The sequence below is a fragment of the Liolophura sinensis genome, chromosome 7 (genome assembly GCF_032854445.1).
Source record: "Liolophura sinensis isolate JHLJ2023 chromosome 7, CUHK_Ljap_v2, whole genome shotgun sequence".
Lineage (NCBI taxonomy): Eukaryota > Metazoa > Mollusca > Polyplacophora > Chitonida > Chitonidae > Liolophura > Liolophura sinensis.
Window position 1 is genome coordinate 35,775,303 of NC_088301.1, and position 17,329 is coordinate 35,792,631.

The 17,329-nt window shown below is 36.8% G+C and overlaps 1 protein-coding gene across 1 annotated transcript; it reads left to right on the forward strand.

The window, feature by feature from the left end:
* The first annotated feature begins 371 nt into the window (after positions 1 to 371).
* Positions 372 to 14,064, forward strand: LOC135471113 (uncharacterized). Its single transcript, XM_064750175.1, has 21 exons — positions 372 to 576; positions 933 to 1,038; positions 1,527 to 1,736; positions 2,379 to 2,509; positions 2,867 to 2,975; positions 3,179 to 3,336; positions 3,618 to 3,740; positions 4,200 to 4,311; positions 4,558 to 4,736; positions 5,457 to 5,567; positions 6,036 to 6,116; positions 6,612 to 6,735; positions 7,110 to 7,283; positions 7,770 to 7,991; positions 8,415 to 8,530; positions 8,872 to 8,950; positions 10,610 to 10,846; positions 11,101 to 11,343; positions 11,756 to 11,992; positions 12,687 to 12,767; positions 13,161 to 14,064. Exons 1-21 carry the CDS (start codon positions 571 to 573, stop codon positions 13,292 to 13,294), a joined length of 2,973 nt encoding a protein of 990 aa, XP_064606245.1. The 5' UTR covers positions 372 to 570; the 3' UTR covers positions 13,295 to 14,064.
* Positions 14,065 to 17,329: the final 3,265 nt, after the last annotated feature.

A 17,329-nucleotide genomic window follows, 5' to 3' on the forward strand; every position in this document is an offset into this window, starting at 1 on the left:
GATTTTTTACTGACACACAGCTAAGTGACCTAATAATTTGAAGTCGCATATGGCGTGTGCACATATACGAAGCCAAACAAACATGGATCTGTACAACAGTACATCCGAATCCTTGTACAATGCACATGCATAGAATGTTTACATATAGTATGTATGACACGTCCCTGCACCAACCATAATGTTTATCAGATTAGAAAAGATTAAAGTTCTCCGTCGGGTCCTCTCCACGACCTATATATATATATCTCTGCTGTACATTTTATCACGCCATCCTCTTTTTAAGTTGAATATTTGAAAACAATTTGTGACTTCACAACTGGCACATTTAGATGGCACTATTTAGAACAAGTAAAATGGAAAACAGTCGAAAAACTACATTTTAGGCTGAGGGGGTAGCCTGGCAAAATAGAGGACATTTGACATTGACACGCTCGACACTAAGAGACCAGAGATATTCCAAGAGAAGCGAATACAGCCGAGGAGTTTAAACACCATCTTAAGGTGACAAATTAGAACTGATGGTGAGCATACATCTCACGTGACTTCACGAAAACGGTCTCACATACCAAGATGGCGGTAAGTCAAAGTGCATTCATAGATGATATATGTTGTCGTGTCCAACGATGGTCGAAAGTAGATCTATAGATGCATAATGTAATGAACTGTTAGAATACAGATATTATAATGATCAACTCCCGATATGAGGAAATAGTATTTATACGACACCATCATCTCATGGGTAAATGGCAAGAATGCATCAAACTATACAGTGGTTGTGAATTTGCGTTAGTCCCCAATACATGAATGTTTACATTATTCCTTAACATAGAAGTCATAACATTTTCGTTTTAAATCATTTCCTGTCAATGTATTTCCTCTTCATCTAATACAACTTTGACTTTGGTGAGTGTAAACTTTATTTTCGCCTTTAGAGGGTTTGGTTTGTCGTTACTGTCACCATAGGGATCATATCGTTGTGTCAGGGCCAAAACCTGAAGGATCCATACTGTACAGTCTCAAAAGGCACACCAACAACGAGTAAGTGTATAACCAAATAATATTATTCAATTTATACATCTCACCAGCAGATGATATTTTAGCGTCTTTTATGCTGCTTTGTATGTTAACAGTTTATTGATTTAACACTGAAAATTATCAACGTTGCTGCTGTTGTTGGACATTTCAGAACTCTGGATTTTGGGGTTTTCAGATTAATGCTTATCATTTTACACATGTCAAAGGGAGTAAACCATGCACTGCTATCATAAACCGATTGTGCATCTTTATAAACCTCACCAAGCATGCACATTATTATTGTGTTGTAGAGTATTATCACTATACGCAAAGATGAAGTATAGTAACATTTTATGGTTTACGTCAGCAATCCTAATTGTAAGAAGGATAAACTGCACAGTTCCAGTCTGTGAACAAAGGAGATCCCATTAGGGCCTTTTGCTGTGCTACTGATTGTGCCAATTTCTATCAATATTTGGAAAAAAATAATCCATTCAGTTTGCTTTTTTCAGACACAGGTCCATCATTACCAACTTTATTGGATACATTTCAAACTCAGATCGAGGCAAATTTCGTTGGAAAGTATGACAACTACTCAATAGATATTGAAGAGTACTTTGACGACGAGGGAAACCAAGGAGCCCTCAGAATGGTCGAAGATGGTACACAACTGTACGCGATCTACAGCTATGAGACAAATGAATTCTTCTCTGGAACGTCAGGTGAGAACACGTCAGTGAGCGTCGCTGGGCGTTAGAAACTTTTATCACCAATTACAAGTAATAACTTACAGAATTTTGTACTTTAATACCTATAACTCCATCATTATAGGCTCGAATGTTCGTATTCCCTCTTTTTAATGTTGTCTTTTGGAATACATCAGTATTCAGCTTGCAACAAACTGTGTGTCAGCTTGTATACTTGTATTATGTTATTGCCTTAACGGTATTAGCTTTCCTAGATAGAATATTTAGTTTTATCTAACTGGAGGTGTTAATACTTTTGGAGGGTTTTTCAGGCAGTAGTTGGATTTCTAGACACATTTAACTAAATCTGAATCAACAAGATAACTTTACATTACTCAGTTAGCCCCGGTTAATGTATGCAATCCCAAGCATTATGTACGAATTCAATATTTATATGAAGAACCCTAAATTCCAAAACAGCCAATTTAGATGTGATATTCTTCTGTACAGACATTCTATGAGACATTCATTTAACGATTTAAAATTGATAATTTTAAAAGTTTGATGATATTTTAAAGTTATTTCAAAGTTATTTAGTAGTGGTTGATATATTACATGGAAGAGTTGAAATGTAACCATTTCTTCACATTCAACGAACTTGACCATTTTATTCCACAGATTCGGATTGTACTACAACAAATTTGTCTGCAACTGCGAACAATATTTTGTTGGGATACTCAGTGGTAAATGGAACTTCTCATATTTTTACCACAAGTGGAGCTCTCAGGTTCGGTAAACAATTTGGTGAGGTAAGCTTCTTTATCTAATACCCGAAAATTATGTAAACAATATCTAGAATCTAAACAGAACAACTCGAAGTATAGTAAGTCAATAAGTCAGTAAGTCAGTACGGCTAATTACCTTAAGCGTTTATGAGATTATACTGTATTCAAACAGAAGGTTCACTAAATGTATAATTTGATTTATAAATGTATAATAATAGTTCTTAAAGCTGTCTGGAAAAGTTTAGAATTTATTAAAACAGAATAGAATACATTTGAGAATAGAATAACATATGTCCTCACCGAATGTTCAATCTTTGAATATAATAATATGTCTTCAAAGGCTATGCTTCATTCAAATGTATATTGCCACATGTGTTTCAGAAATACATGGGAACTGATCAAGTACGGGGTATCAATGTCGACCGTTGGCAGAGCTGTGTCTATTGGAAGAGCTATAACGCTTATTTTACCGTTGACTACTATTTTACAAGTAAGACAAAATACTCACAAGAATGTGATATGATTTTTTTGTCGCTTACCAGAAAACTGTACGCATGCATACCTAACGTTTTAGTCATGTGTCACAGCGTGGGTTAAGAAGGTAAATGTAACCAGATATCAGTTTCATTCAGAAGTTATACCAGATTGATTTGTCACTTTTAGATACATGTGTTTAACCTGTTGCATTTTCAGCCAAGAACTGGACATCAGGAATAGCGTATTTACAAACCCCTGTTCGCGCCTGGGTCCAAGGCGTCGGTAGAGGAGACGACGGTTCTTTGAAAATGTTTAACCATTATTATGACTTTTTCTCGTTCCGGCCATCTATATTGGATATGTCAGTCTTTGAGGTTGGTGTCTTCACTTCCATACATGCAACGTTTAATATACAGAGTATATAAAATATAAAAACCGTACATTTATGTAAAACCATTAATTATTTTGACAATTCTAAAGGCTACAGACTTTGCGGAAATTTGTATAAGGCACTCTTAATTTTCTGGATTCTGGACTAGAAATTACCGAATGTGTTTTTTTTTTGTCTGCAGTCTTAATTTTTTGAAACCTTATTTATCTTGTTTGCAAATACAATAGTTAGTGACATTCGCTAGTTGCCCTTTGATACATCCAGACCCCTAAAGGCGTGGTTTGCCCGGGACGTATTCAAACCAAGAGCGTGCCCAAACTTGCTGGACAGTACTACTATCGCCAACAGATCATTATCCCATCGCTCAACATCGTTCAACATGCTGATGTAAGTATGGTGTTATTTTTCAGGCGGAATAATTGGTAAGTCATCTACACGAATAAACTGATCGACTTTCGAAGTAATTTCATTAAGGATATGGAGAATATTCAAAATAAATACATCAATATGCAGTCAAGCAAATATCATGCCGTTTAGTAAATTGTGGATATTACTTTCAAAGCTCTACAAAGTTTTTAACACTGATAACTATTCGCACATTTGTTGGTTTTATTTTCTATTAAACAAAGATAACCTCAGTTACCAAGTGGTAATTGGCTCCAAATATGATAGATATACCGAGGCATTGAAACCTCTCAGAGCCGTCGTTGTTATACTCGACAGCGTGAATACCTTTAAGGGAGAGATACCATTTTCCTTAACACAATCACATGGAACTTCTATTATTAATATATTGTTTCATCCAGTTTTCGTAGAAGTAAATGATGAACACGTTGGTCTTTTCAGGTATGGTTCGACTCGTCCTACAACTTGGTACGTTACGATTATCGTCTATTAGAGCCCGTGGCGCCGTACTACGATACAAATCCATTCTCAGAAATCCATGACTACAATTCAGGTATGTCCTTATGAAATACCTTGTTTAAGATTTTGTTTTCTATTTAATAATATGTTCGCTGTTATTTATGGCATTTCCTATATCACTTTGTTTATAAACTATGTGCAGACCTCTACAATACAAATGTCACTGTTTCTCATAACATTGGTAAAGCCCTCAAATAGATTGAAAGGTGTGTGAAAGATACAATTAATTTACAGTAATCCAGTCATACACTAAAGCATTGATTATTTTTATAAATTCCAGGGGTGGCCTATGTAATCGATCGGGTATTGGGCAACTGTACTGTACGGCCGGTCGAAAACAGCTCTTTCGACGTTTCACTTAATTACACACAGACAATAGCAAATGGCCAGTATTTTGATCAAATGAAGACGTCGTTGGGATTGTTTTACCTGGATGATACTTATTCATATGAAGGCCAGGTGATGTTCGTTGTAAAAATCCACAGTTATGAATATATTTGAGCATTTTATGAAGTATGTGAGATTAAATGCGAGTAATGACTGTCCTGGACTGCTCGGTTGATGTCTAAGATTCCTAACAATATCGTAACCTGTAACGTCATGTCATGTTTTTCTTACTTGATGCAAACATTTTTCTAGATTTCTGATCTATGAATGCATTCGACGAATGACCCTTGCAGAGAACGATTTTAAGGAAGAACATTAAGGGGAAGTCATTGATGCCCACTGGGCGCCAATACACCCCAAAAGAATTCGGTGTTTCGCAAGTATTTTATTCCGTTGAGACAAAAAAAAATATATTTTCCTTGACGGTGCATGTGTTTGGATCTTCTGACATATCTTTCATTCAAATTTTTCGTGTTTTTCCAGAAGGTCAGTATATAAACCCTCCACCACAATACATACTCGCAAAGATATGCGAATATTTCATTTCTAAAAATCTCAACCGGACAATACTTTACTATTTTTGACTAAGTTTTACTATTTGAAAAAGACCCTGAAATACATAGAGCAGGCATGTGCCTTGCAGCCAAAGTTTGTCATAAAGAAGTCATAATGAAGACTAGAGCGTCTTTCAGACAATGTTGACATCAATGACAATGTAAACGATCATCCATTAACTGTGAACGAAAAATTTTAAAATGTTCGTACTGAAGTTAAATTTAATATCTTTAACAGAGAGTTATCAGTGGAATGGCGTGTGACGTGTTCATATCCAAAAGAACAGATTACACACTGGGTGGAATTGTTGGGCAAATAAACTCAACATTTGAATATTACTTTTTATCGGTAAGTCTTTTGAAGATAACTTGATTCCACCTCTTGAAGCCTTTGCGAAAAGAAGAAACGTGTATGAGGCAAAAGTCCATTTTGAAAGCATGCATACTTATGTTGGATAGTGTTTCCTTGATTAAGTCTAATATCTCTGTTCTCTAACTACACGTACCACGATAATATTGAAGGATAGATCAAAATTGTCTTTCACACAGAACAGAACTATCATCTTTAATTATATGGCTACATGTAATCGCTAATCATTACCTCAGCACACAACTTGGTTAGGTCGGAAACCTGGAATAAACACTCTACTACCCTATCACAAGACATAGGAAGTTTCAATATGAAAGTAATTCTAGTGACTTCACAGTGAACATATTTTCTGGTTGACCATTTCAGCTTCTTTGTAATTGTGTCAGCTTACTAATGAAATGCGTTTACTGCTGAAAAACGTCGGGTTACTTTTCCATTTCTCTGCAGTCAGACTGGACGGAGATAGCTAATCCGGGAGTGTCTGAAGATACAACTGTTCCTGTCCGTCTGGAAATTACCATCGATGACGTAAGCTTAAGCGATAATTGTCACTGAATAGCATAATTAGACCTTTCCGAACCGTCAATCAAGAACACGCATTTGATTTATCATAATCAATAATGTTGCATGTAAGTCAACAGGATATCCCACAAATTGGTTACAAATTTTCAATTGTTTCTATGACGTCATAATCAATGGCTTTCACCGGGAATGGAATGGACAGTAACATTGTCACGACAAGGGGTTGTGGGACATCGGATGTGGTGGATCCATTGATAAGTTTTTTGATGTGACATACACATTATATATTGTTGTGTACAAGTATAAAGGCATTCAACAGCTGCATGAAACTTTGAACAAAAAATATACAGTTTCTTTTATTAATAGAACGTTTTGTAACTGAAAAAAATAGCTGAACAAATGAACAGCTTCTATTATTGTAACTTTCGACTAGGAATATACCTTTTTTGTTATTAATTATTAACTCCCGTATCAACAACTGCCTGTGTGCTTTTTCAACAGATTGGGTACACAGCTACCTACAACTTTTTTGATTTCGATGAAGAACATCCCAGTATGGACAATTTTGACATTACGCCATGCTATGACGACGACAAGATGATTGATTTCCAACTAATGTTTAGGGGTAGGTTACGACTACAGAACTTTACACTCTCGACCTTGTTTTACTCCTATAATCCTGACAAAAAGCTAGTTTTACGAATTTATTTTTATTTGTTTTTTATTATCAATATTTATTGGATTGGCTTTATCATCGTAATTATTCTCTTGATGGGATTTATGGGTGAAGAGAGATTCTTAACAATACAAAAGATTTTTAACAATATAGCTGCAGTCGAACAAGCAAGACCTGGATTCCAACACTCTATCTCACTGATCAACCTTGGGTAATCGTACTTGCGACAAGGATATTTATGGTACAGTCGGCTAGCGGGAGCCCATAGAAATTAGGTACTGAACTGTTAGAAACTGTAAGTGCATATCTTTATCATCTTTCAGCTAAATACTATCCCGTTGTTGACAAGTATAAAAAGTTCTTCGAGCTGTCATCAAGATTGAAGATTTCTGAGCTAACCAAGATATCTCCCATACGAGTCCAGCGATCTCTCATCAAATACGAACCTAATAGAGTTTACTATCTCGCGTCTCTATTAGACAGCCCGCCACCGTCAGGTAAGAACCGAATCATATCTACCACTAAATCTTCCTGTGATCAACAGTACAGTAAACTTGCTCCTTATCATTTTTAGCGAGTGAATACAGATATGCGATAAACGTTTGTTTTGCTGATATAAAAATGTTATTAAATTTTCTGATGCATTCCTGCTGATGATAAATCTGTCATTATATCATCAGTTTATTATCAGCTCGTAAGGGGTCGCTGAAATAAAGCAAAAGCCTGTTGATACTTAATCTACGCATTTTTATAGTGTTCTCAAGCAAATTTTCAACATGATGAGACGTTACAGACATTCACACACTAATCGTTAACCATAATAGACATTCCGGATCCATATTCACACACAGCAAACTTGACTGATCTTGAAAGTAATGTTCCTGTAGTTTGCTTAAAATGTTAGGGGCTGGTGGCCGTCTTAGATAATTATTACATATTATTCTCCGTTTATTAATGTTTTCTCACATAATTTCATGTTTCAGCGCAGTTTCACAAATATCCCAAGGTTGTGTTAGAGAACAGGAACGACGAGCAGATTCCCAACGAGGGCAATCCGGATAACTGCGCGTACTACTGTTTAGCGGAGAAAAGCTTCAACTGTATGAGTTTTGATGTCTGCCCGTCAAAGAACTTATGCTACCTCAGCAAAAGCACGGCGGATGATGGCCAGCTTGTGGACAATGACAAGTGTAGCCATTACTCACGTGAGCTATGATGTCTCTCTTAGTGGCATTTTTTGCAACTAATATGTAGGTCTTTCTAATGGTATTATCTTAGACTGTGACTTTTTCAATGTGGAAATGGTATAAAAAAAAAAAGTTTTTTGGTTCTTCGATTTGACAATGACCGTCTACAGGAATTGTATTGGGATGTGCCTCGCACTGATATTTTAATGCAGTTGCAAGACTGATAACGTGACATTTAGGTCCGAGAACATGCCAGTTATCGCTCTGCTGACAATTTTACATACTGATTAAGGAGTGAACGGCTTACATTCATATTTTATAATCCTATAATTTTATAATAAAAAGTATCGCAAAAAATGAGTTGCTGAGAATGACTGGATGATTCTCACTTCACGTACAACAGGTCATATATAATAACAATGGTTTTTGTCATTTCTTCAGGAAACATACAAACGAATACATTTATGGAACAGGCGTCGGATGAAGCATTTGCCGCTTTAAAGGATGTTGTTTATCGAAACCTCTTTTTTTTTGATGTTCCTCTGGGTAACGGACAGGTAAAATGATCGTGCTAGGAAGTGATGCATACTGAATTATCAGCAATATCACAACTAATAATTGAATTCTTAGTTTCATCTACAGCTATCCGTAAATTAGTATGTCTTAACTGAATAGCGCGTTTTCTTAGAGGTTGCAACTCGCTGTTGTGTGGGTTATTTGATGTTATTATCAACTTATTTATCATTGATGTGCCAAAAAGTGTGAAAGTTGTCATAGAGAAACCAAAGCACTTGCACAGATGTCTCCACACAGTTGATTTGCTATTTACCAAGCATGTGTTAATTTATATGGTAAGGTATAAACAATCCAAACTTTTCTGTCCTTTTTTTCATTTCAGAAGAAGACATTTAGAGCAGTTTCAGTCAGAGAAAACATCATTCGAGGTGACACTGGCACCGCTCCAACTCTTTCTGGAGGTGAGCTGCTCATTCGTTTGCTACTTGTGCAATATGATTATATATATATATATATATATATATATATATATATATATATATATATATATATATATATATATATATATATATATATACATCAGGTTAGGTATTGTCAATTTAAGAAATAAATCGTAGTTTGCCATGTTCACCCAGATAATGCACACCAGACGGGCGCAGGCCTCCAGAGTTCTCAAACAGTGGATAAATCTCGTCTGCAGTGCACTGTCTGGGTGATTTGATCATGGCAAAGTACGTTTTATTTTTATTCTAACATACCATTATGAAAGAATGGGACCATTATGGGGAGGGGGAGGGGGTAACACCGAAACAACCGCTCTCTCCATGCCATTGGAATGGTTGGGAAATAATTCTTCCAGTCAGAGCGAGGCACGTGACAGTTACTGACCAATAAATGCATATTTCCCACCAGCCTCTCTCCATGTCAGTTCGAGCTCTAAATTCGAACATAACAGTTTTGCGACGACAGAGGAATTATGATTTTAAGAAATTGAAGTCAATTTGATAAAAGAAAACTCTCAGAAGTGAACGACTTATTTTGTGGAGAAACTTATAGATTCAGTTGAATCTTATGTGGAAGGTGCTCCCTGATATGGTAGCGGTGCGAGAGTTTGATGACCATGTGGAGCCGATTTCGGCAGATTCAGGCCTACATGCAACTTCTTTAACTTGGGTCATACTCTGTGTCTGGGTGACGGTAGCTATGAAGCCAAACGCGCTGACACAAGCCGCAGAGGCATGCGACTACTGGGAGAAAACAACGGTTGGGTGTAAATCACTGCTCAAAGAGCGACGTTGTTCTTCAGACGGCCTCTACTGTATGAACTCATGAGGCTGGATTCGTTCCGGTGCCAGTTACTGACATTATCGCATGAATTTCAACACCAGCGTGGCTCAGAACAGTGGTTGTAGTGTCGCGGAGACGGTGGCTTGTGCACCATTGACTCAGTCGTGCATCACGGGACATGTCTGCCATCATCAAGCATAAGCTTTTCACTCCCATCGGTTGATAGTAATTTCAGCAATCCGCCGCTTTTGGAGGCTTTACTTAGTAAGAGGACGTTGAGACGCATCGACGTTGCCTAATTTGCGCTTATCCAGATATAGTACCTAGATGCTTAATATTTCATGCCACCTCTGTATATCTCATACACGTGATAGGAGCCTATTGGCCTCATGATGTCGGTGATGATTAATAATTCACCTTTAATCTTAACTGCCTGAACAGTTAGATGTAAATTCATTTTGCCTTTGTCCTTTGTCCTTGGAAAAATGTGAACTGTTAAATTTTGATAAAAAAAAATAGACGTTCTGACAGCATAACTCAGCCTCCCTATTTTACTAGCGAAATGTAACCACCCCAGCGTCCATGACGAGGACGGCAACGGTGGATATATTATCAATTTGAGCACACTTCGCTCACCATTTCCTTTCGTGTTAAGGTTTTTGGAGGTATGTTAGAATATTTCTCTACAGCCAAAGAATTTGTGTATGTTTTATATTTTATATAGCAACAATTATTTTCATTTTCAATACATCTGGAAGAAACCATCAGCAGTGGAGACATTATTTAATAGAAATATAACATCTACATAACTTAAAATTTAAATTCTGCTTCAGCGGATTTCATGAAGCAGTTTACAGCCATAAGAAACAAAAGAATAACTTACAACAACGACAACAAACTTACTCAGCTTGCCGTAGATGACTGTGCCACTGCATGTGTTGACGAAGATTTGTTTTTCTGTGAATCCTTTGAGTACAACGTAGCGAATGGAGATTGCTTCTTGTCCAAGATCAATCCATCGGAACATCCAGACTATCTCGTAGATGCGCAGAACGTGGATCTGTACGGAAGTAAGTTACATAACGCAATGTGTTTAGTGTGCTTTGATCCACTGAGCGGATGAAATTTTTTAACACAAATTTTATTTGTTAAATGACATGTCGAGTAATATCGCTCTGTCTTATAGGTTATATTAATGGTTTATGTTTGGCTTAAGGTATAGACTTATTGTATTGTCGTAAATATTCTTTTAAGCATGTATAGCTGGCAAATTACCCGAGTTATCTCGGCGTATAGTCCCATTGATTTGTTTTATTTGTTTCAGGGAGTTATTTATATAAGTTCAGCAAAAGCCCAGGTGAGGTCATGCTCTCACAGTCCAATCTCATTTACCAGAACATCTTCGAAGCCAATCAGTGTGCCAAGCTTTGTGTGGGGCTTCAGGAGTTCTCCTGTAAATCCTTTGAATTTTGCGAAGATATAAAGGGATGTGTTTTAGGACAAACGCACAAACTTGATATCCCCGAGACACTGATTAAATCGGAACCAAATTGTGATCATTATTCAAGTAAGTGGTTTTACTTCTCCAATATGTAAGTTATTTGAAGAATTGAATACACTGATCAGTATTACCCCGTACGCTATTATAAACCGCCAAGGAAAAAAAATATTTACAATGATTGTCAGTTTTGAACACATAGACATGAGGCTCGATTATATAGTCGTCGTTAAAAGGTAGATAGGCTATGCATGTATACCATCATGAAATGACAAAATCTATTTTCTGATTCGAAATATATATTTTTTTCAGGTATATTATTGTTCTTTAGTAACAAAACTGTAATCTTTCTTCTAATGTACTTTGGCAAGGTAAGGGGAAAGGACACTGAAGTTCCCTTGAGCAGTTCACCAAGATCTGAAATCACCTGATAAAATAATTGTATAAAGTAACTATTTTTTCACCTTCCAATCTTTTGCAGGAAACTACATGGATGATTTTAAGTTACTTAAGGGTAGAGTAATCGCGCTGACAAACAACCAAATCGTTGAAGGCGTGTCGCTGGTCAGGTGTGCGAAGATCTGCGCAGAGCAGGGAAACGATTGCCTAGGTTTTGATTATTGTGGCAATGACACTATGTGTCGTATTACATCTGACAGCGTCAAAAACACCGGTACCGTAACGGTCGAAACAAGTGCCTACTGTAACCATTATTCTAGTAAGTGCAAAGTCATGGTATTTAGGTTACAAGTGACTAAACTGCATTATGAAAGTTGAACATCCCTAACCGAATAAGCTAAGTAAAAGAAGCAACACTATATATGAACACTGTACATATTTCCCTGTGCTTATAATTACCTCCGTTTTGTCATTTCTAAAAGTACGTTCTCTGTTTCTATGTTGAAAGTAACTTCTTTTACTTAGTTTTGTTTGGGAGACCTATGCTTATTATGTACTAGGGTGATTGTTTGTCAGACATTTCGATTTGGTAGATGCTTGTTTGGTTTTAGAGATGCTCATTTGGATTTGGTGATGGTTATTTGATGCTCGATTTTGTTTTAAAGATGAGCTTGGGGTGTTCAAAATCCGAAACACCCCTGTTTCCTTGAAAGTTCCATATTAATTAACTGGTGATCAGTTCAGTGTTGAATTTGTTTAAGGTGCTATATGTAGGTGGCAACCAGTGAAAAGGACGCTAATTGCATGTCCAATGTTTCCTGCATCAGTATAACCGATTTCCAGATAATCCGGACAATAAGTCGATCTCTCCTGACATTCATAATAGTTAAAAAGAATTATTATTATTATTGCATGGAAATTCAGAAATCACAGTTGTTGAACAGATCTTTGATTGTTCGTTAATGTGATAATGACTCCAAGTTTTGATGACTAATTCCGTATAATTTACATAGGACAGTACTATGATGACGGATCGAAGGTGACCGCCTATTCGGTTAAAAACGCCCAAAATCCGAATCTGAAGTATTCACCTGGTATGATAATTTTTACAGTTTGTCTTCACGAAATTCTGTAATACTAATGTAGACCTTAGAGGACTTTCCTCTCGTACATTCACATCAATTTGGTATTACTTCAAGCTGTTTTTTTTTTAGTTATTGTAATTGTTATAACCGAAACAACTAAAAGTAGTTTATTTTTTCACAAACCAAACTATGAAACCACAGATAAGTTAAATTGAATCAAAATTCAAAACAGTTTGTGTATTTCTGCATTTGTGAAACCCGCCAAAATTAACACTATTGAAGTAGCTGCATTATGGAAAAAATGATTATTGCAAGGTTCTCTTTTTTTTCATATTCACTTTCACGATCCTACACGTTGCTTGTTGGAAAGAAAACATTCGTTTTTATTATGGTTTTTTACAGGATCAATGGCGGGATTAGCTATAGCAATGCTAATCATTGGAATTCTTTTGGCCGTCGGAGTTTCATTTGGGATGTCAAAATACAAGGGCACCACGAGTTGGAATCCTGCCACGAAGCTTGAAAATTTGGGATAACCAAGGACATTTTCTCTCTCTCCCATGACGTGGCCTACGTGAAGATGTTGTTTTTTGTTTTGAAATGTTTTCGCGTACAGAGAGGGGCTTTCATATTGAATGAGAAAATCTTAATATGTGAACGACACTTTTAGGCAACAGTGGTCTCAATTCAGTCTGCTTCTTCCAATATTACGTGATGTGACATAATACGTCCTGATCCAACAAAAACGATGTGGTATTTTGTCTTTGTGATTATCCGGAAATGACACAGGGCTACGTATCCTGGTTGCTCTTCTGTGTATGACGAAATGTTGACATTAAATATAGTTATCACTCAATAATTGAATCTGGCTAAACGTCCGAGTAACTGCTTGTAATGTCCAGTATCTCTCTTATCATCTACTTTCTTCTAAGCTGTACAGCATGGCAGCAGGGCTTTATCTCTTTTCCTACTTAGTGATTTTCGTGCCCTGTATTTCATCCAAGTTTGAGAAAACCTATATGAATATGGGAAGATGTGCAAAATCGTAGTTAAGCAATGTAATGTATCTTATGATGTGTATGTGTTTTTTGGCGAAGTAAGAAACATTTGTTGAATTTGAATCTAGTCTACTTAGGTGTAAATTTGCGCTATAGGATAGAACTGATTTTAAGCCCAGTTAGGAGAACAGATATTAAAACTGCTTTTGAAAGAAAAACGTGAAGAAAGTTGGAAAATGATGTTCAGTCTTTCCTTGTTATTTCATTTTGTTGAAATATAGTTTCCATTTCTCACCTCGAAGGTTTCCCGATGGTACATCAGGACACAGAAAACATAATGGAGTTTCTTTATTTTGCAATGGCGAATTTGTTCCAAGTTGACTTGACTGTTGTTCTCTTACAATGAATAAGTATTATGATACCAGTTTGCCACAAAACGACTTCGCAATCACAGGAATGAACAACAGACTACATAGCTTGGGTTCGAATAACAGAAATGGAACTACATTTGATGAGATATTCTGATTAGAATTGTTTCATAAGCTTTCATCGCTTGCCAAGAAAAATTTTGGATTCGAAATTTTTGTAAGCAAACATGGCCCATCAGATTAACAATTTGGTCACAGTTTCATCTGTTGGGATGTGAAGTTGAACAATTTCTTATATAGATTAAATATGCGAAAAGGTAGTATTTTGAGTAGTTGGATTTCCTTCTGTGATGCCATCGGTATAACTACTGAAGTTAATCATCTTATTGCACAAGGGATATTGTATTTTTAAGAGTTAACCTATCCGTAATTACGTAACATGACCAGTAACAAGTGAATTCATACAAGATTATACAGTGCACGATATAAATCAAAATTATGGTCGTGTTCAACTTTGTGCTTGATGAAAACCAAATGTAGCTTGTGGGAAGATACTCTACCTGCCCGTGTATGTGAGAGACCTGCAGAAAATAAAGGCGCGTCCGAGATGACATATCAATCTATATTCGCCACGTCTTCACATTGGCCATGCTCTGTATACATCCAAACATTCAACACACGGCACTATACGGTTACTGGTAGGTACTTGGTCTATTACAGTATTTTTGTGGTATTGTACAGTAACTGAGCAGTTCTGTGAGATAACAGAACATTGCTTTTCTTCTCTTGTGCAGGTACTTAAAGTACAGAGCATTTGCTGTGCAATGCGGTATTCTTGTGCAGGTATTGTAAAGTACAGAGCAATTGTTGTGCAGTACCGTATTCTTGTGCAGGTACTATAAAGTCAGAACTGTTGCTGTGCAGTACGGCATTCTCATGCAAGTTCTGTAAAGTACAGAGCAGTTGCTGTGTAGTACGATATGGACAGGTACTGTAAAATGCATAGCATTTGCTGTGCAGTCCAGCATTGTTGTGAAAGTATTGTAAAGTACAGAACAGTTGTTGTGCAGTGCGGCATTTTTGTGCAGGTACTGTAAAGTCAGAACAGTTGCTGTGCAGTACAGCATACTTGTGCAAGTACTGTAAAGTACAGAGCAGTTGCTGTGCAGTACGGCATTCTTGAGCAGGTACTGTAAAGTCAGAACAGTTGTTGTGCAGTACGGCATTCTTGTGCAGGTACTGTAAATTACAGAGCAGTTGCTGTGAAATACGGTGTTCTTGTGCAGGTACTGTAAATTACAGAGCAGTTGCTGTGCAATACGGCATCCTTGTGCAGGTACTGTAAATTACAGAGCAGTTGCTGTGAAGTACCGTATTCTTGCGCAGGTACTGTAAAGTCAGAACAGTTGCTGTGCAATACGGTATCCTTGTGCTAGTACTGTAAAGTACAGAGCAGTTGCTGTGCAATACGGTATTCTTGTGCAGGTACTGTAAATAAAAGAGCAGTTGCTGTGCAGTACCTTGTTCTTGTGCAGGTACTGTAAAGTAAGAACAGTTGCTGTGCAACAAGGTATTCTTGTGCAGGAATTGTAAGTAAAGAACAATTGGTGCGCAGTGCGGTATTCTTGATGGCTGCAGTATACTGATTCATAGCATTGCCACACTCTACTAAGCAACTGCCATTAATGAACAAGTAAGGAAACGTTTAGATTTAAGACGCTTCTATGCTGAAGTCTTTACGTTAAAATCCAAAACCAATAGGGTAAAACATTGTGGAAGAATGATTTTAAAGTTCATAAATTTAGGCCACGATAATGATTCGTCACACGAACTAAGAAGATATAAGTTTAGCACTACAGCTCGTTGATATTTATACCTTTGCACAGGTTGCTGTGAACTTTTTGTACTAAAAGAAATGAACGAATGTGAAACTGACACGTTAATACACACGTTAAGCCTTTGTACTCCCTTACGATAATTATTTCAATGATCTGTTGAAAAAAGCACCGGTCTGCTGATTGCGTGACAAAATATTTGGAGGGGCAAAATAGGGCTATTAACTGTAACTATTGTTTATAGAATTTACCAAAATGAACACCTGTCACTTTATCAAGTCATAGTCATTACAGTCCTTGAATTGTAACATATGTGGCGGAATTTTCTGTTGTCAGGTCTGTTCATATGGAAAACCACAGAGACCCACGTGACCCATAGATATGTGCACACATCACATTTGTTGTGTGTAAATGGTTAACAAATGTTGGTCTTTCTAAATGGCCACACAAGCGTCGTCCACCGATTATTATCACCGGTGGTATTTACAAAATTCCTCGCCCACGGCAGGATTTGAATATATCGTTTGTACAAGTCATTGAAAAGCAGAAACATTTAACCACTAAAGGCCATCATACGCTCCCAAGAATGCCTGGAGAAGCTGAAAATCAACACCGTTCCTCTAAGAATTGTAAGAAATACATAGCGTATAAGAAAACACGTTAAAAGAACAAAAACAAAGAATTCAGAGGTTTGTAATAATTTTGCTAAGACAAACTCATTGTTCCGGTCATATAATTTGTGGTCAGAAAAGAAGAGTACAATATTGCAGTCATGTAATTTTTCTATTAAATCTTCGATTGGTGTTTAACGCTGTATTCCTCATGACGTTTTTAGTTATATAACATTAGTCTGTGAGTTCAACTCCAGCTCTGGCTGGCTTTCTCATAGGAAAATGAGGATAATCGTGGGTTTCCCCCGGGCTCTGCCCGGTTTCCTCCCACCATAAAACTGCCCGTCGTTTAAGTAAAAAATTCTTGAGTATTGGCGTAAAACACAAAATATATAAATAAATATTTTTAAATAAAATAAAAGTGTTGCCCTTCACTACATGTAGGTTTACTGTCAAACTTTCTTAAGTGTGACTTAAACATTTGCAAGGTTTATTGGCTGAAGACATGTGGTCCTTAACGAACCGTAAATTGTTAAAACAATTTCAAAGACTTCAACTTCACTGATCCTTAATAATATATCGACGCGTACGTATGACCAGCAATGCAAAAGCATCCCCAAAATATAATACTGGGACGTGAAAATGGCTTTAAACTGCAGTTTTCGTAAAGCCCTAGCGATCAGTCAGGAAATTAAGTAGCTTCTGTGGTGACGTCATCAGTGATAGTAGTCAAAACAATTTTGTTGGGAGGACAGCCAG

Excerpts from the sequence above, each read along its gene's own strand:
- LOC135471113 (XM_064750175.1), top strand. Across the intron at positions 3,741-4,199 it reads ACATCGTTCAACATGCTGAT|GTATGGTTCGACTCGTCCTA; the intron begins GTAAGTATGGTG and ends TGGTCTTTTCAG. Across the intron at positions 8,531-8,871 it reads TTCCTCTGGGTAACGGACAG|AAGAAGACATTTAGAGCAGT; the intron begins GTAAAATGATCG and ends TTTTCATTTCAG.